Raw genomic sequence first — 21088 nt, forward strand, 5'->3', positions numbered from 1 at the left:
TCTGACAGTGGTTCAGTCGACGACATACACATTAAATTCCGAGTGCTGGCTCAGAAGCTGCAAGAAGTTGATACGAAAAAGAAACTTTGTTCAAGAAAAGTACCCCAAACTAGTGATAGGGGAAGTGAGCAGAAGGGAATATGTGTCTATTTTCGGTTACCAATACCAGCCTGTGCTTTAATGTTGAACAGAGACATAATATAGTGTTGACTATACATATTTATCATATGTTTAGTACAAAATATAGCAATTTTGTATATCTAATAAAGGTTCTTTTTTCCAGTCTGTATCACATACCCTGTATCGCATACCCCGTATCGCATGGCTAAACCCGTATGGCATACCCCCGTATCGCATGGTAAAACCCGTATCGCATACCTGGCATGACGTCATAATTCGAATGACGTCAACGTTTGAAATATGACGTTCAGTTGCTGTATTTCCTGGCATATGAAAAAAATGAGTTCCGATTAAAAAAATATGTCCAATCATTTCCAAAAATTATTACCCAGTAACTTTACGAACGATTTTTACATGTAAAAAAGACACAATAAGATATAGAAATATATGAAGTTTTATTGTTTATTTGGTCATAATTTTGGTGTGAAGTTTGCATGTTTTCATTACCTGATGGATTAAACACAAATGCAAATTTTTACGGTTTAAATTTTGGTTAGAATACATGTAGATGATGTCAAGAAATATTTGTCTTGCTGTTCAACTCTTCAGCAAATTAAAATGATCATGAATGATATCATCGCCAAATTAACAATAAAACTTTTAACATTTCTACATCTTATATTTATTTGATAAATGTTAATTTTAGTTGAAATAATAGGACAGTATCGTCAGTGGATGCATTTTAATACATGGTCTTCAACATATATTGAGAATGTAATACGATTATATGGGGCATTACGATGTGGATATTAAGCAAATAAGGATGTCTATACAAAAAAACAAGTAAGCTGGAAAAACCACTGCCGGATTGAGAATTGTATGAACCTGCGTGACCTCAAAATGTGTATTGTAGTCGCATTGCAAGGACGTGTTAATTACGAATTAACGATAACTTCTATACGTTCTGTTTGTTTTCAAACATTTCTTTACATTAATATAACATACACACATGAACAGCAGTCTTTTCTACGATGACAACTATCGATTTTAAAACTTGAATGTGAATGATTGTGTAACAAAAACATTCATGTCTATTTCAGCATGTATGTGTAGTGAATGTCTCTTTCTGAAGTGTAGGACAACTCGTACACTCCTGTTTCAAATTTGACACTATTTTGTTATTTGTATTTACTGTTGAAATTATTTGTTTTGTTAAAATAGATAAATATTCACCTTGAGCGATGTATTATTGTTGACCATTCGAGATTCTTTTTTGCGAACCCGTCCGTTCAGCTGAATGTGTGATTACTGTATCGTACTACTACATGGGTCTCAAGGGATTGCAAATCGAAAATAAATGCAAAACATGTGTTTTTGTGTCTTTCAAAACACAAATAATGTAGAGAATTAATAGCAGGATAAAGACAATAACTGTTTAGTGTCTTTAAATATCAGCTGTATTTGTACTCGGCTCGGCTCGAAACAGGTGTAGTAGCTCGCTTAAAGCTCACATATACACCTTGTTTCCTATCCTCGTACAAATACAGCTGATATTGTCTATATATGTTTGAACGTTTTAATTCAGCATACTTTTTGTATTTAAATTACTTTAACACCGCTAGTCAGTAAACTACCAGTACCAAACCCGGAAAGTTGAGGAGTCAATCATTTAGTTGATATATAATAAGTAAAAACAAATAATTTAATAAATTTGGCGCAGTTATATGCTTTTTTATGGGCGCAAATAAAACCAATAGTTTTTAAAATGAAATGGCGCAGAAGTAGCGTTGGTGCAAATAAATTGAGCCGCAAATGAGTTTATTTTGGCTCAAAACGATATCGCCTAGAAAATGTATGCTACGAGAAAACTTTGAGATCGATGAAAAAGATGTCAAATGTATTTTTTAGAATACCAGGAAATTTGATTTTAATATTTTTGAAAGATAATCATGACAACAGATGTTACAGGTTCATGTGTATTGATTTTATTATAATCGATACACAGGATGTATTTTATAATTTCCGTGTATTTGTCAGACTTTTTAACATGTTTTACTGGTGGACGTTTCGTCCCCGAGGGTATCACCAGCCCAGTAGTCAGCATTTCGTTGTTGACATGAATATCAAATCAATGGTCATTTTTATAAGTTTTCTGTTTACAAAACGTTTAATTTTTCGAAAACTAAGGATTTTCTTATCCCAAAATAGATAACCTTAGCCGTATTTGGCACAACTTTTTGGAATTATGGATCCTCAATGCTCCTCAACTTTGTACTCGTTAGGCTTTATAACTATTTTGATATGAGCGTCACTGATGAGTCTTATGTAGACGAAACGCAAAATTTGGTGTACTAAATTACAATCCTGGTACCTTTGATAACTTTTTAATGTTTATTTTTGTTTAACAAACATATTCCATTGATGTGTTATCTTACGAAATATGTCGGGAGAAGATTTATTGAAATTGATGGACTTTGTAACTTAAACAGGGGTTGTGTTTTTTTTCACATGTCGTGCCGTGTCTCAAAAATTATTTATGATTGTTGCATCAAATTTCACACACTTGTAAGTTATATTAATCTGAAGATCTATATACTTTTTCATAATGATTCTTTATATTATTTTTGAGTTATTGAATTTGTATCGAGCTTTTTGGTAAAAAAGCATATATAACATGTTGTGAGCAATTTTTGTCTGTCTCTTATATAAACTTCCTATTGAGCAGGAATAATGAATGAGACAGGATATACTAAGCATGACTTCCCGTACAACCCCCTTGCTATTCTTAAAAACATTTATTATGTTATTTTCACAAGAAGACGGGCGTATCATGTGCTCGTGGCACCGCTCCTTATTTATTGGTGGTTCTATTGTCTTTTTTGTTTTATATTTAATTTTTTTTAATGATTTATTGTCTAAAGTATCACTGTTGTTATACTATCATATACAATTGTTACTATTGAATAAAAAAAAATAGAATTGACTCTTAAAACTTTTAGTCATCTTCTTTCTTTATCAATTTTATAAAGTCACCTATATGTTTAATCATACAATGTCATATGTTTATGTAAGTACTTATTATTGACCATACATATCATTTTTAGCAGTTAAAATGGTAAAATATACTGTTTTCGTTAGTTTTTTTTGCGTGTAGATGATAACATTCTGCGTTTCATATATGGGCATGAAAATGTTTCTCTGGCAAAGATTTTGCGTCATACTTTTCCTGAAATAATTTATATTCATCTACATGATGAGTACATACAATATGGGTGCCTTTCGTCTCATTCTTCCATAAAACTGAACCGCAAAGTTCGTGCAACAAAAGGGTGGGGAAAAAATAACAATCACTGCTGGACCAATATGCAATTAAGAAGATGTGGTATGATTGTCAGAGAGCCGATTCTCCACCAGAGACCAAATGACATGGAAGTCAACGACTATAGGTAACCGTACAACCTTCTATGTCTTGTATATACTGTATATGACAAAAATAAACTGTAATACAAAAACAGCCCATACTACAAATATTGCATACTAATGATATTCATCTAAACTCACTTGCAAGCTATATTATTATTCAGCTATGGAACATATATACACATTTCACAGGGTTTGTATTTCATTTAAGAAATGTTTTGGGGTCAAAATGTGAAACAATTCACCAAACTGAGGTGTGCTGCATGGATCAATAGTTTTCCTCAGCCAAAATATGAGAAGCAGTGTAATTTGGGCCGCTGGATGTTTATCAAATATTTCTTAATTATTCAATAATACTTCTCCTTCATTTTACCATCTGAAATGTACAGCATGAAAAATCTCTTCAACAAATATATAGGTTGACAATTGCAATCTGAAAATTAAGTGAACACTTTTGTATTGCATTAGGTGTTATACTTATGTTTTAGCATGCAATAGGATCATTATGGTATCTAATAACTTCATGATAATATGATAAGTACCGAAATAACTCAGAACAAAATAGTTAAAGGTTCATGTTAAAACGACCAGTTTGAAAAAACGGACATACTAAAACAGCAAAAATGAAAAACATATTTATTAGCATGTTATTCATAACATGCATAATTTTTGCATCTGTTTACGGTGGACAGGACTGTAGCCGAAAAATTGGTAAGTAGTTCAAGCGGCAGGACACTACATAAAATAATATAGTTACGTGCTTAATTTTTCATGTTGATATGATGCCACTGAGCATGATAACTTCTGGGGGTCTTCTCAAATGATAAAGCTGATAATCGCAGTCTTCCATATCATAAAATATGTTTTGCAAGATTGTTGTCTCGTCAATGATTAATTATCTAATCACTGTTTGAACATCTTGATGTTTTACTATGTTTTGCCAATCTTTTCGATTGGAGTTTTATACAGCTACAACATTCACCTTTGTAGATTATAGCTCTGAAACATTGTGATGTTTTTTCAGTGTCTCTCAATTTTAAATGGTACATATATACTCTAAATATTGTATTCCTAATCATCTTATTGTAGGTAAAGCAAAGGCGGCATTGTCAGAAGCAATACATACTCTGCAGAATACCAAGAAAGAATTTCTTGGTGAAAGTAAGTTTTAATTTTTTGGTACACGTAAGTGAAACAATTGGCGTGCATACGGTTTTTAGTCACTAGCCGCTATAGAAAATGTGAATTGATATTTTTTTCAGTGGTACTTTTATTTATTATTTCTGAAAAAGAATACAATTTTTAATTGAGCATGTGTTATTGAAAATATAGGACAATGTAGGATAAACATCAATGACGGAAATATATGAAAACTTTACAATAATTGAGTAGAGATCCTTAAGTAGTTATTGATTTGAAATTGTATAAAAGGAACATCATTTAAAAGAAAAAGGAGCGAAATCAAAGGGGTATTCAAACTCCAGAAGTCATGCCATGGCAAAACAGGCAAAGACAAATAACAATATAAAAAACATACATACAAAGTTAAAGAATGGGCAACAAGAACCCCACCAGAAAGCTCTACACGTTGCCCTATTCGTGTTGCTCATGCTAGTAAAACTTATATAACACAACTAATTAACACTTGATGTGAAAAAATAAGTTATGTATCAGAAGTAAATACAATCGCTTATTAAATGATATTAGCAAATCAGCCCTAATACGGATAAATCAGCATGTACAATACTAAGTTAAAAAGCCGAATTTGCCCCCGTATTGGCTCATTGGTTAATACGGGACGAGTTCAATTTTGGTTTCAATTTGCTTACGCCTACGCTTACTTAACAGTTAACTTTGGATGTATCGTTATACATAAAATACATTGGTATTCATATTTTTGAACTTTTCGAGTACAACTTCCGATTATTTTTACTGTTTCTTTTCCGTTGATCAATCATCAGAATGCAGACGATTCTAGAGCAAAAATAGTTAAACTGTCTGATTTATTCTTCCAAGTTACTTTAAAAATTAATTGTAATATAACAAGATAAAGTACTTGAACGAGAAATCAGAAATTACATCTGACAATTTAAATCTATCATAAATGCGAAAAGACAAGTTCAAAATGGAATTTCTGTATTTTCTTCAACTTCAAGGTATGTTGCTTCATTTAATTGAAGAATTAAAATTATTTATTAAAAGTGTTATGAACAGGCTGTTTCTGTATTGTCACTGTATTGTCTATCATCGATTCTTCGAGTAGCGGGTCCATCACAGCTAACCTCGAATCTACATGTATAACAGGGCCAATACAGAAACAGCCAGTTGATACATTGTAACACTATATTATTGTTTTTTTTCAATAGCAGGTTCACCGATCCCTTCCAGTAAAGTTGCATTTCATGCAAGATTGACAAATTCTATAACCCTTGGTTCGACACAGACTGTTATTTTTGACCACGTTATAACCAATATTGGTAAAGCATACAACCAACACACAGGTCATTTCACAGCACCCTCTAATGGAATATACTTCTTTGCCTGTACATTTCTACAGTACGGAGTACGTCTACATCTTCAAATGGTTCAGAACAGCAGCGAAATATCAAAAGGGTATGCACAACGTGGTGACGCAGCGTCAGGATCGATGAGCGCAGTAATATATCTGAACAAGGGAGATGTTGTCAAAGTGCGTCATTATCCTGGCCAAGAGTCGCAAACTATACATGGCGATTGGAGCTACTTTATGGGTTATCTTCTCTAATATTTCATTATTAAAAGTGTTTTATATGAAATCGTTTTTGCATATTTGAAATAAAAAGAACCGACAAATATACATAAAAAGGATAAAATCAATAACTACAGGACTGAATAGTACAACCGATCTTATTGAACAGATAAAATAATATCCTAGAAACTATATTATGATATCCCTTTTATAGAAAACACATTATAACAAAACATATTGAGGTGTGGTAAGATTGCCGATGAGACAACTCTTTATAAGAGTTCATATGGCAAAAATAACATAATCATTGGATGTTGGATATGCACTGATTGCTATTTCAGTCTTAGATAAATGGTATTTGTGGTAGCTGTTTTGGTGTTGATTTAGCTTTCAATAACTGCGGGTACTGTTAAATCAGTTCTTTGTGTTTCTGTTATTATAAATTATGTAGGAGCACCCTGTCCTGTCCCGGTTGTGATTTTGTTAAGTGTTGTTATTGAATCGGTCTGATGAGTTAATGTAAAAACAAGAAGATGTGGTATACTTGCCAATGACACTCTTCACCAGGGACCAAATGACATAGACTTTAACAACTATGTATCACCATACGGCTTTCAATAATAGTCGGATATAAAAGGCCCGAAATGACAAATACAGAATAAATTTTAAAGAAATACCTGATTTATGTAAACAAATAAAGTAAATAGCAAGTAACGACATAAGCCCTTTTCAACATTCATTTCTTTTCTGGTATCTTATACTCATAGACCACAACTATATGTTTCGGTTTTTATCTGAAACTCAGGCGTATCGTATGTAATACATTATTGGTAATGACCTTTAAACTTATGTAGTTTTGATTTCAACTGTTTTTCCCATTATATATGCTTGATAAGTGACTGTGGAGAGAGAACACTATGATAATCAAGTATATATAATGTTAACAGGTACGAAGGTGGTGAATCAATTAACAAATATACATGGGTGCATTGGACAAGAGGGTCTATCTCACCTTCTATACATTTTTTAGAATATTATTGCTTAACTGTGTAACCGTGGTGACCGTGTATATTTCATATTAGGCTAGTTAGGGAGGCGGAACTTATTTCATACACAGTAAGTATTGGTGTTACTTCCCTTTATAAAATCAAGAGGGTACTGAGAAAAAATCATAACGGTTTCAACGGACGAAGAAATTAATGATTAAGATGGAAACAAATTCATAAAACACAATCAAATCTAACAAGTTGTTATTGTTGTCATCTGTTTTTGTAGGATCAATGGAAGGAGTTATAGCTTGTTTCTTAATGCTAACAGTATTGATTACTTGCTCATTTTGATAGGTCTAAATTTCAAACGTTAATAGATATCAAAGGTACCAGAATTATAATTTAATATGCCAGACGCGCGTTTCGTCTACATAAGACTCATCAGTGACGTTCATATCAAAATAATTATAAAGCCAAACAAGTTCAAAGTTGAAGAGCATTCATTTGATGATCCAAAATTCCAAAAAGTTGTGCCGAATACGGCTAAGGTAATCTATGCCTTGGATAAGAAAATCCTTAGCTTTTCAAAAAATTCAAAGTTTAGTAAACAGTAAATTTATAAAAATGACCACGTTATTGATATTCATGTCAACACCAAAATGTGACTACTGGGCTGGTGATACCCTCGGGGACGAAACGTCCATCAGCAGTGGCATCGACCCAGTGGTGTAAATAGTTATCAAAGGTACAAGGATAATAATTCATTACGCCAGACGCGCGTTTCGTCTACATAAGACTCATCAGTGACGCTCAAATCAAATATTTATAAAGCCAAACAAGTTCAAAGTTGAAGAGCATTGATGATCCAAAATTCCAAAAAGTTGTGCCAAATACGGCTAAGGTAATCTATGCCTGGGATAAGATAATCCTTAGTTTTTCGAAAAAATCAAAGTTTAGTAAACAGGAATTTTATAAAAATGACCATGTTATTGATATTCATGTCAACACCGAAATGTTGACTACTGGGCTGGTGATACCCTCGGGGACGAAACGTCCACCAGCAGTGGCATCGACTTAGTGGTGTAAATAGTTATCAAAGGTACCATGATAATAATTTATTACGCCAGACGCGCGTTTCGTCTACATGAGACTCATCAGTGACGCTCAAATCAAAATATTTATAAAGCCAAACAAGTTCAAAGTTGAAGAGCATTGATGATCCAAAATTCCAAAAAGTGCCAAATACGGCTAAGGTAATCTATGCCTGGGATAAGAAAATCCTTAGTTTTTCGACAAATTCAAAGTTTAGTAAACAGGAAATTTATAAAAATGACCACGTTATTGATGTTCATGTCAACACCGAAATGTTGACTACTGGGCTGGTGATACCCTCGAGGACGAAACGTCCACCAGCAGTGGCATCGACCCAGTGGTGTAAATAGTTATCAAAGGTACCATGATAATAATTTATTACGCCAGACGCGCGTTTCGTCTACATGAGACTCATCAGTGACGCTCAAATCAAAATACTTATAAAGCCAAACAAGTTCAAAGTTGAAGAGCATTGATGATCCAAAATTCCAAAAAGTTGTGCCAAATACGGCTAAGGTAATCTATACCTGGGATAAGAAAATCCTTAGTTTTTCGACAAATTCAAAGTTTAGTAAACAGGAAATTTATAAAAATGACCACGTTATTGATGTTCATGTCAACACCGAAATGTTGACTACTGGGCTGGTGATATCCTCAGGGACGAAACGTCCACCAGCAGTGGCATCGACCCAGTGGTGTAAATAGTTATCTTTACGTCCACTAATCAATATGATTTCAAGTTCATTTGTTTCCTTATTACTTTCTGTTTGAAATATATTGTTTCTATATAATAAAACGAGTTGTTTATCTGGTCTCTTAAACGCCATATAAAATCAATGTAATCTTTCTGAAGTATACACATGTTATAGTTCAACAAGTTTCTTATTGTTACAAATTGAAGTTATTAATCTGGGTTATAAATATATTTTATATAGTTTTCAGAATCATTATTGTTACATTAGGGACGACATCAAAAGATCGATGTAGGATAAAAAACTTAAATCAACATTTTACATGGGCAATGGTAGCATACAGGGATAAAAAATCAAAAGTATGTAAGAATTAAATTCAGAAATAGACCGAGATTTAAAATAGTTCAAAAGTTATATAGAATTTATAAGAATCCACAAATAGTTCATTCCAATACGCAACTGAATAATGTTGACGTTTGTGGTTCAACGTATTTTCTAATTCATAATAGAAATATATCATAATGAGATATAATAGAACAATATCATAGTGACATGTAATAGAACAATATCATAGTGACATATACTAGAACAATATCATATTGACGAGATCTTTAACATGATATTTCTTTTTTTTGTTTTTTATTAGTCGTTACGGTTTTTAGTCGTTAAGTTGTTATATCGTTGACTTAAACAGTACACCTCATTTTTTGTTAATTTTCAGAAAATCTTTAGAAATTTTGAAGTATGAACAATAATTCGAAATACTGATATGTAACTGCCTGTGGTTATAATGGTACTGAATCGGTGATGAATTTCACATGCGACAGTTATTGATACTAAAAATGTATCAATGAGTGCCGCAAATATGGCAACTATCGCGAAGGAACGTTTAGCAGCTCGAAATTTCAGCTGACACCGACATTGCAATCTCAATACCGGTTTCTTAAACAAAAGAAGAAATGAAATACTCCAAGGACAATAATCAAAAGTAAAAAAAAAAAAACAGAAACAGAAAATATCATGGCTAAAAAGAAGGACGAAAGACGACACAAAAAAAATTTCCCAAAAACATGCACAACACAGAAGAAAAATCAGATCTAAGAACAAGAACCGGCACAAATATCAAATGTGAAGATCCCTTGGAAGATATAGAAGGTCATGCTGCACTAATGATACCAGGACATCATATAATGAGATGAGCTATACAATGTCCATTTTTCAGCATGTACAAATGTTAATGTCAACCAACTGGTGTCCGACATGCGCATGACACCTTTAGCGATGATACAGGATCAGAATATGGACTGATTACATTTGACTTGACTACCAACTGTTCTTTACAGTTTAAATTATAAACCTTCATGCTAACATATAATTTTACACAAACAACATATATTTTTTTATTATGTTTTTAATGAAGCCTGATTGGTAGTTTATAACTAGAATTGATACACCGTTTACTACATCCAAAGGTACAGCATCTTCCTCTTCTTGGACAGTCACGGTCCCTGTCACATTCTGGATTCTTTAGTTTAGGACATGTAATGTTTGACCTCGAGTTTCTTGGACATCTCCCTAAGACAGGTGGTGATGCTGTAAATAAAAAAAACATTACATAATATACATGATCGAACATCCGTTATTACGTACACATAAAAGAGGGACTCGAAGAAAATTTAGACAACATTTTTTTAATGGTATTGATATTGATTTTGTTATCAATAAATTAAAAGCAAACAAAATAGTATTACACATTCATGGATTTCCATTTTTTCAATATCTGTACCTTGTCATTGCACATGGTCATGTTTTTCTCTGACTGTTTATGATGTTTTTAATTACTTGTAATATGCTTAGCGATAGCTATCAGTAACTGCGACTACTCTCATCACTGTACTTCGTCTTTAAATTTGTTGTTGTTAAAATTATTCAAGTAACCGGCCACGTTCACTCTGTGTGGTATTTCTATTTGTGTCCATCTGATGAGGTCAGCCTTTTTCAACTTTGTCTATAGTTTGTTCTTATGTTGTACTGTTACACCACTGACCAAGTTTATATGAGGGTTGGGATCCCGCTTACACGTTTAACCTCGCTACATTATGTATGTATGTGCCTGTCCGAAGTCAGGAGCTTGTAATTCAGTGGTTGTCGTTTGTTATAGTGTTACGTATTTGTTTTTTTTGTAATTTTCTGTATATAAATTAGACTGTTTGTTTTCTCGTTTGAATTGTTTTAAATTTAATTTGTCATTTCGGGGCCTTTTAAAGCTGACTATGCGGTATGGGATTTGCCCAATATTGAAGGCCGTACGTTGACCTATAGTTGTTAATTTCTGTGTAATTCAGTCTCTTCTTGAGAGTTGTCTCATAGGCAAGCATACCACATCTTCTTTTTTTATTTGTATCGTAATACATCCTGTTTTTTCCCTTTTCAAATAGACTAGTATTACTATTTAGGTCAAAGCATATTGCGATTATGTTTCTCAAGAGGGTCAACATATTCCGCGCTGACTTCACCACAAATTTGCTAAGAACGAATCCCAGTCTCAATCATATAACGGTAACCATAATGAGAACAAATGAAACACTAAAACTTATACACACGTTCAAATGATGTAGATGTTTGCAATTATATGCAACCATACGACTTAACAATGAGGTAAATCTTTACTTTAGTCGACTATAAAAGTCCCAGACATGAACAATATAAAACAATGCAATTAAGAAAACTACTGGCTTTATAAATGGTTAAACAACTAACGAAAAAAAAAAATATTAGAAATGAACCACAGACAACTCCAGAATTACAGAATCAATACTTAGACAGTTAAATGTTGCGGGGTTCAACATGCTTGTGAGCGCCCAGTTCTACCCCTCTTCTATAATAGTTAGGTAACAGCACAACATTTGGACAAACTAAAAATCAGTTGAAAAAGCTGAACTCATCAGAAGGATGTAAAACCATATTACATAATGAGAAAAGTGACAATTAAACTAATCATGACAGGGTCAAGATATTCCACGCTGCATGCACCGCATGTTTGCTAAGGGTGAATGCCAAATTGATCATATTGAGAGCAAATTCATATATCATGTTGCAACCATATTAACAAATTGAGAACCAAGAAATAGTCATACCCATTTGAAGATGTTTCTAAGCTGTACAATATTTGCTTATTTTTTGGTACTTTGTATGATTTCTATGAGCACTTAGGATGAAAAATGTGTGCATCAAAGTAGTTTTAGACTAGCATTATGTTAGGGAGCTCCCATCTGGAATTTTGGGGCAGGGTCTTAGATGAAAATTATGTCCTACATTTTTTTTTTAATTGTAATCTCTGTCCTGCCTTTTTATTTTTCACCGTATTCGGCTTTGCCTTTTTTATTAGTTAATGCTGCCTTTTTACTTTTTCACATACATTGCCGTTTTTTCTTTTTAATTTTGGTTGTAAAGATGCTCCAAATTCTTGTCCTGCCTTTTTTACCCCCCCCCCTTTTTCCCCCCAAAAAAATACAACCCAAAAGATATATCCCTTATAACTATACTTGTACATGTAAAACTTACATCTACATTTGCATGTTGGACATCCACGTTTGTCCATAACGTTCCCATTTTCACAGAATATCTTACAAACTGGTCCACAGTTAATAGGACGAATCGGGTCTATAATAATATCTGTAATATTAGATACACATAATATTTCTAAATTTGTTTATGCATTGTGCTTTTGTGTAAGGTTGACAACAATATTACAATTAAAACCATGAATGTTGAAATACGGACCTAATTCCGGACAACTGAATATAGACAATTTATAAAAAAGCAATTAACTTAAAGATGGGTCCTTGTTTCTGATTTTCATTATATATTTTCATATTTTTTCATCTGTTGCTGTGCATTTTTAATTTGTACATTTCCTGCATTTTGTGTTGCAAAATATTCATTTTCATCTTGTCTTGGAAAAGAATATTCATTTGGATCCTCCCCTCCCCCCCCCAAAGAAAATGAAATGGTCACCCCTCGTAGTATTGTATGTCAGATGCGCGTTTTGTATACAAAACGAATTCGAATCATTAGTTCGCTCGAATATTGTAACGAAGTGAAAGGGTCAAATACAGTACGAAGTTAAAGACCACTGAGTATAAAAAATCCCGAACGTGTATAATACATATAAATAAGGAAGGAAAAGTATTCCTGTGATAGCAAAATCGTAAGTATTTCAAACAATTCAAAGTTTTGTAAACATTCAAAAGATACAATTGACCATATGAAAATAAATGAATGTGATTTTACAATAACAAGTGCACCCAATGTGTAAGGGTGCTTGGAAACAGTTACGTATTATTTTATTCATTTCTTGTAACTGTATATATCAAGGACATTTTTAAATGTACATTGGAAAAAATTGAATAAAAAAATATATGTTACGATAAAACTATAGAGATCGATGAAAAAGGTGTGAAATGTACAAAAAGTCACGTATTTGTTAGAATTCCAGGAAATATTACTTATATATTTTTAAAATATAACCATGACAACAGATGTTACAGGTTCATGTTTAATGATTTTATTACAATCGATACACATGATGTATTCAATAATGTCCGTGTATTAACATTTAAAGAATGACTGTAATATTTTTTCTGTCTATAAAGAAATAACATAAAATATTTGGTGCACACTGAATAACGCGCGTAGAGGGTTATTCAACAGTGTGCACCACATTTTTTATGTTATTTCGAATAGACAGAAAAAATATTACAGTAATAAATGTATTTCTTATAATTTAATTGTAAATTCCATTTTAAACCGTAGAAAACCATGAAAAAACTTTGATGACGTCACGGTCACATGACTAAATTATGTCTATGGGCTGATAACAAAAGTTACATCCAAAATTAAATTATTAACAAATATATTCAGTTTATGTGATAACGAATCCTTAAAATTCTGACGAAATATGTCGGGGAAACATTTGTTTTATTAAATCCATATATATCTGTTGTTTTTATCGACATCATGTTTTTGCTTTGTGGAGTCAGAAAACGTCGTTTGTAAAGTCAATATTAATCTGTAGATGCCATCATATACTTGGAATGCGTTCAAGTGGCGATAAATTATCAAGTTATTCAAATACGCAAGTCCGATTGTTATTGTACATCTATATAGTGTTTCATGTGTGTTGCCCTTAGGTTTTATTCTCACATCTTATTTAATTTCTTACAAACAAACAAATGCGAAAAGATTTATTTGCATTTTCACTCGTTCATTGTTTTGTGAAACTTCTTGAATTTACCGTGAAGTCAAAGTTTGTTTTTATTTACTTTCATTTAGGAAAGTAAGGAAGTGTAGTGACCTTCAACTTTATTACTGTCATGTGATAATTTATCCTGTTCCTTATTTACAAATAGTGTTTATTTTCGGATTATTTATTGTAATGTGATATGTAATGACCTCTATGTCATTTGCTATCTGTCTTAAGCTGTTGTCTTAATATCTAATGTATAACTTATATTAAACACGATGTGTCGTCTGTTCACGCATCGTTGTAAAAATAACGGAATTTGATGCGACTGTCATAAAAATGCCTGTACCAAGTCAGGAATATGACAGTGTGTTTTATCCTTTGATTTTGCCATTTGATTATGGACTTTCCGTTTTGAATTTTTCTCGGAGTTCAGTATTTTTGTGATTTTCCTTTTTTCTCATTTACAGGAACATTATTTCCTATGTTTCATATATACAACTTTATAGGAAATACAAATAATGGAAACTATATAAATACCTTTGTTTACGCAAGTCCTTTTACATTCTCTAACTGTTTTGAAATTATTTCCATTCCCACGACATCCGCCATAGATAAAACTTTCACAATTTCCTGTATTAGCATTATAAAAATATCGTCGAAAAGCTGCCCTACAGAACCCAGTCTTTTTGGGAAGATAACAAGGATCTGAAATAAGATTTTGTAAATAAGGAGCTATTTCAAAGGTTAACTACTGGAATTATGACACTTGTGGTTGTAATGTTATGGTGTGCATAAAAAAAGAGGTGATGTATATATGACCGGGTTATTGGTCACCTCTGTCATATTAATTAGTTTCGGAGGAAACTAGCGGTAGCTCATTTAAAGTCCAAGTCGCTGGAAAGTTTTAATATTTATTTTGCATCCATATAATTCAAACATTAAAACATAACTGAAAAACAACATAAAAACAAATATAAAATACAAATTCAAAAGACTGATTGGCATACGGAATATCAACCAATCAAAATATTTCTTTTATCAAATAATATTAATTCGCGTTTTGCCGAAAGCGGGGATTACGGATTAAAACATGTTTCGTAGGTGTCTTCCTCGAATGCCAACATTTTATATGTTACCTATTCCTTGAATGCCAAAAAAAATATTTTAATAATTGTTTATATATTAACAACGTTTTTATGAGTATTTAACTGTAAAAAATAATATGTGAACTTATGCGGTATGGGCTTTGGTCATCGTTGAAGACTGTACGGGGAACTAAAGTTGTTTAATTTTCTGTGTCATTTGGTGTTTTGTGAAGAGTTGTCTCAATGGCAATAAAACCATATCTTTTTTTTATAAGAACACCGATGAGTTGCGAACACGATAAACCCCTTACCAATATCATTTCATGAATCACTTGCAAAAAATGTTGTAGCATTATTAACAAGAAAAATATCCTGAACAAACTGAACATAATAAAACATAGTTATCTAACACGTGATACAAAGTTTCAAGAAATTATATCAAGTAATATGGTGACATATTACTGCACACACAACTATAGAAATATTGAAAAATAAACTTTAAAGTCCAAAGAGGCTGCTGTAGAATTTGTGTAAACTGGAATTCCTGACAATATGCAAATGTTGACTTTCTGATGCAACATTTTACAAAGTTCCAGTTCAGAGAATCCATATTCGTTCAAGCAGTATCAGCAACATTTTTTTTAACAACGTGACAAACATGAATAAGGTTTTACCTATCTATTTAATAAGTATGATTGCTTTCATAAGCATGCACTTTTGTTGTGATAACTTCTCGCACATATTCCTTGAATGCCAACATTATTTTACAGGTAAATTGTCGGTAAATCAAAGGGTGTTGGCCTTCAAGGAATATACCGTTTCGTATATAAGTTTGTCAAGAATGGCTTTCGGCAGTTATCACTTAGGTGTCAAATTATCTATAGTCTTTGTTACAGAACCTTTTATCATAAAGACGGATATCAATTTTTGATAATTAATCTGAATGAAAGGATTATAGTTAAGAGTAAACTACAAGTTACTTTTGAATAGCGTAAAATACAATAAACTAATAAATTATTAAAACGCAATGAGGACTCGGAATAATTAATAAAAATCAAATATTATAAAAATATACAAAATCCTAAATGTGAACTTTTGAACGAACAATTGTCGGGTCATATGGTCCGAGAACACAATTATTTCGTAGTGCATTTCTTTTAGAACATAAATGAAAATAAAAAAAAAATCCCACCTGCGCTTTCTCAAAGAAACTTTTACAGTGTGTTGTACAACTTTTGGGACAAATTATATCAAAATTATAGAAAACTTCATCGGCTCTAACTCAAAATATGGACAATTGTATGTTTAGGGCGTCTTGAAATCTTTTGACAGCTTCCGAAGTGCTAATTTTAAACCTTTTTCAGCTGGACCAAATCACTACTTTCCTTTAAAATTCTGAACCCACATTTTTTTACAGTGTAATTTCATCCCCCTACTTGCAATTTGAGGCATTAAACATGGAGAAATACATTTGAAAGGAGTATAAAAATTAATGGCAAGTAACCCACTGTCAACACTAGGGACTATATTTGTGAACAACGAAAATCAAGGGACGACAATGGTGGTCTCGGACCATATATACACCAATGAGACATCAACCAAACAACAAAACATGCAGTGCAGGATTTAAAGACACATGTGTGGCCTTTGTCTGTTATCTGCTCTTTGGTCGAGTTGTTGTCTCTTTGACATTTTATCAATTTCCATTTCCAATGTAAGAGATCACAATATAACATATAACCCCCTACCCCACCCCCGGTTGTTTTATTGAAGATGTAGGATTCATCTTTATATATATTCAAATATTAACTGTTTCTGTATGTTTTTATTTCAATATAATTAACACAGTTTGAAGCTTGAAAGAATACAAATTATTGCAAAAAATAAAAAAACTTGCAAGTTTGGTGGTAAAAAAAGCAAATACACTTACCCGAAACAGGCCTAGGTTCAGATCGACCCTGAAGTAAAAAGGGATAATAAGTTATACTGTTTGAGATTATTAATGGTGGATTAAATTGATTTGCTTGTGTATGAAACAGTCAGGCAAAACGGATTTTTTGTTTTGTTTGAATTTGTTTTTTTGCATTTAAATGAGATCACGTATACAAAAGTTTTATTTAAAAACCACCCGATCTTCCAAACAAAAATGTGTAAACGGCCAACAGTTTGTATGACAGTAGAGTCTGATCTTTGGGCATGAAGCCCCCCCTCCCCCGAGCTTTATATATTATAAATGGATATACATTCTGAATATTCACTCCAAACGTTGGCTTTCCAGTCCCTACCCCCTTTCAGAATCCTGTAGCCGCACCTGAACTTTTTACAGCTTAACATTTTTACATTACTAACATTAGAAATCAGTATAAATAATCAAAATACCTAATTATTGATCTCCATTAAGTTTTCAATATACATATTTGTGTACAATAAATGTCAAAATTAAAGAAAACAAAACATGATTTATTGTATTTTGGTAATGAAAGGAATATTTCAAATTTTATATATTTTTTTTTCTCCTTCTTCGTGCGATAGAAAAGTAATTACCGATTTTCATTGGATGCATACAATTGAGAATGGAAACGGGGAATGTGTGAAAGAGACAACAACCTGAACATAGAACAGACAACAGAAGAAGGTTACCAACAGGTCTTCAATGGAGCGAGAAATTCCCGCACCTGGAGGCGTCCTTCAGCTGGCACCCAAACAAATATATACTAGTGATAATCAACGCCATACTAAACTCAAAATTGTACACAAAAAACTAAAATTAAAAATAATACAAGATTAACAAAGGCCAGAGGCTCCTGACTTGGGAAAGGCGCAAACATGCGGCGGAGTTAAACATGTTTATGAGATCTCAACCCTTCCCTTATATACCTCTAGCCAATGTAGAAAATCAAACGCATAACAATACGCATATTAAAATTGAGTTCAAGAGAAGTCCGAGTCTGATGTCAGAAGATGTAACCAAAGAGAACAAACAAAATGACAATAATACACAAATAACAACAGACTACTAGCAGTTAACTGACATGCCAGCCCCAGACTTCAATTACACTGAAAGATTATGCCTACATCATATGAATATCAGGCACAATCCTTCTCGTTAAGGGTTTAGTATCATACCATCATAACATATATGAGAAGAACATAACCCGTGTCACAGCCCTTTTTTCTCACGACTATATAATCCAAAATGTTGATAAAACTTTGGAATTGAGAAGTAATTATATAATTCAAATGTTTTTACTACATGTAGCTCTATCCATTTCTGCCGAAGAAAATGTTGATAAAATCTTCCAATTTTACATGTATTGAAGAACAAATTTAAAGTAAAATGAAAATTTTGTTTTTATTAAAGGTTACATATTTGTATGGTCTATATGGGTTATTTACTAGTGATCCAAATGCTGTAATTTATCACTATTTATATATATCTTATGTCTTGAAAAAAAAGATCGAAGCAAACATGCATTATTAATTTCAAAATTTCATTTTAAGTACATTGCGTAAATTTTTATGTGTACCCTTATCTCTGTTGTTATAATATGTGTGTTTACATACCTCTATATCGTGTATTTGTAGAACAACAATCTGTAGAATGAAATAAACAAAGTATTGTAACATGTTGATAGGTGTAGTAACTTTACCTGGTGTGTTTTGTCGCTAGGTTTATATAGGTTGTCACTTTTTTCATAAATATAAAAATGCGTATATCATCATAAATATGGGATGAAAAATGATTATATGACGTACATCCTCCAAGGGAATTTTGTTTTATATTTCCCCTGAAAAAGAAACCAATTATTTAGAAAACAAAAATAATGTTAAACGTTCGTGATTAATTACTAATTAACATCATATATTAGGATGGCGTTTGAGTAGTTGCAAAAGAAATAACTGTGAAAAGGGGGATCGGTAGTAAAATAAGTCAAATTGAGCAACAACAAGCAAAAAGTTGCAGATGAGCGATTCAGGCTCTTCAGAGCCTCTTCATTTCGTTGGAATCTTTTATGTTTTGTTATATAATTGTGCCTTTTTGGCCTTTCATATGACTAGTTCTTCTTACATATCTCATTTACTTTTGTACATTTATCTTTTGAAGGTTTATATTTAAGGCATTATTTTATGGCTCTCATATAAACAAAACATTTAGTTCTGATCATTTTAGTTTTTATGAATTTGAACAACATGGACTTTAACTTCAAATAAATAAAAATACATTTCAAGATGTTCCTTTTGTATTTACTTTGCACTATAAAATATAATTTTGTGTATTATTTATCTTACTATTTGTTACTTTTTTTTTCTTATATCGATCATAATTTAGTATCATATTGACCACTCTACATTTTCGAAGAAATAAAATAATGCATTTGCAGATGTTCCCCTTCTATTTTCTATGAACTTCAAGGTATATTATGTTTTTATAAATCAACTTATTATTTGAGAAAAAGTAATATCGATCATCGTTTAGCAGTGTATGTAATGTGCAAATACTGAAATGTATTTTTTACTGTAGGATGATAAATAAACAGAAGACAATTTCATGATTTTTGAATAAAAAAACAAATAATGAAATATTATATTATGTGTACTGTTTTATAAATTCATGATATAAATGTAGGTATGAGATGCGGACGAGTGTTCAACGCGTCTAACAATCCAGGTGCAGAATTGATACACACATAGATAAATACTGAGAATAGTTCCCGATAATCATTGAAGGAAGATGACAAACAAGCATTAGCCTTTCAAAAAGGGCTAGTCGATTCTTAGCTGATGAAAATGGAAAGTGCTCTCGCTTTGTAGATTTATTCATTTACTAGAAAAGCCACGTGCATCATCATCAAATTTTACCACACACGTGAGGTCACACTTTATGAAGTAGTATATATCGTTTGACGTTGTTGTTAACGAAACTCCAGAAGATTCGACTATTTATAGATAAAAGTTACCTGTGTACCAATATCATGAATATGCATGATTAATGACCAGGCAAAATCTAATTGCTAAAATAGAGAGGACAAATCCGATACTCTACGAGATTGAAGGATATTTACTAGGTTTGGATTGTCCTAACCAATCAATAAACTTTGATTATTCACGTCTCATAATATCTTCCAATCAGGTAGCAAGAAAAAGTAACGCACTGACTGTCCATCGTTCAATTCTTAATATCGACTCCTAGGAGTCGATAATGAGACATATTGAAACTCACATGTCTGTATCTGTATATGTTTAACCATTACACGTTTAATTATATAACAGCAGAGCTGGACCATTTCGGAACAACTTACATTTTACAACTTGATACAGGGAGGTAACTGTACTTCAAGCCATGTACCTTTTCAAACAAAGAATAAGCTATAAAATGTACACACATGGCCCCTGAATTTATCTCCCGTTTTCTTTTAATGTCCTATCATAAGTAACATTAGCCACGTATTTGATCGATTAAAACGGCGGACAAAGGTTATAAAGTTTATACCCTCATAAATAGTTACAGTGGAGATCACTTCTAACCTCTCATTAGAACTGTCAGGAGAACTGTCATAGAACTGTTCTAACCTGTCCTAGAACAGTTCTACCTAGAACAGTTCTACCCTAGAACTGTTCTAAGTAGAACTGTCAGAATCAGTTCTAGGTAGAACTGACTAAATCAGTTCTAGGTAGAACTGTCAGGATCAGTTCTAGGGGAGAACTGTCTAAAT

The 21088-nt window shown here is 32.3% G+C and overlaps 2 protein-coding genes across 2 annotated transcripts; one reads left to right on the forward strand and one right to left on the reverse strand.

The window, feature by feature from the left end:
• The first annotated feature begins 4110 nt into the window (after positions 1-4110).
• On the forward strand, positions 4111-6335 carry LOC143051387 (heavy metal-binding protein HIP-like). The gene is made up of 3 exons (XM_076224309.1): positions 4111-4251; positions 4630-4701; positions 5907-6335. Exons 1-3 carry the CDS (start codon positions 4164-4166, stop codon positions 6302-6304), a joined length of 558 nt encoding a protein of 185 aa, XP_076080424.1. The 5' UTR covers positions 4111-4163; the 3' UTR covers positions 6305-6335.
• Positions 6336-10382: 4047 nt separating this feature from the next.
• Positions 10383-19055, reverse strand: LOC143051388 (uncharacterized). The gene is made up of 5 exons (XM_076224310.1): positions 18939-19055; positions 17305-17332; positions 14827-14994; positions 12606-12716; positions 10383-10634 (listed from the first exon to the last, which is right to left on the reverse strand). The coding sequence occupies exons 1-5, from the start codon at positions 18999-19001 to the stop codon at positions 10453-10455; spliced, it is 552 nt and encodes a 183-aa protein (XP_076080425.1). The 5' UTR covers positions 19002-19055; the 3' UTR covers positions 10383-10452.
• Between the last annotated feature and the right edge of the window lie 2033 nt (positions 19056-21088).

The sequence above is a fragment of the Mytilus galloprovincialis genome, chromosome 11, assembly GCF_965363235.1.
Source record: "Mytilus galloprovincialis chromosome 11, xbMytGall1.hap1.1, whole genome shotgun sequence".
In the NCBI taxonomy this organism is placed as follows: Eukaryota; Metazoa; Mollusca; class Bivalvia; order Mytilida; family Mytilidae; genus Mytilus; species Mytilus galloprovincialis.

Excerpts from the sequence above, each read along its gene's own strand:
- LOC143051388 (XM_076224310.1), bottom strand. The coding sequence starts at position 19,001 with ATGTTACAATACTTTGTTTATTTCATTCTACAGATTGTTGTTCTACAA. Across the intron at positions 17,333-18,938 it reads TACAAATACACGATATAGAG|GGTCGATCTGAACCTAGGCC; the intron begins GTATGTAAACAC and ends TTTTTACTTCAG. Across the intron at positions 14,995-17,304 it reads TGAACCTAGGCCTGTTTCGG|ATCCTTGTTATCTTCCCAAA; the intron begins GTAAGTGTATTT and ends ATCTTATTTCAG.
- LOC143051387 (XM_076224309.1), top strand. The coding sequence starts at position 4,164 with ATGAAAAACATATTTATTAGCATGTTATTCATAACATGCATAATTTTT. Across the intron at positions 4,252-4,629 it reads GGACTGTAGCCGAAAAATTG|GTAAAGCAAAGGCGGCATTG; the intron begins GTAAGTAGTTCA and ends ATCTTATTGTAG. Across the intron at positions 4,702-5,906 it reads GAAAGAATTTCTTGGTGAAA|CAGGTTCACCGATCCCTTCC; the intron begins GTAAGTTTTAAT and ends TTTTTTCAATAG.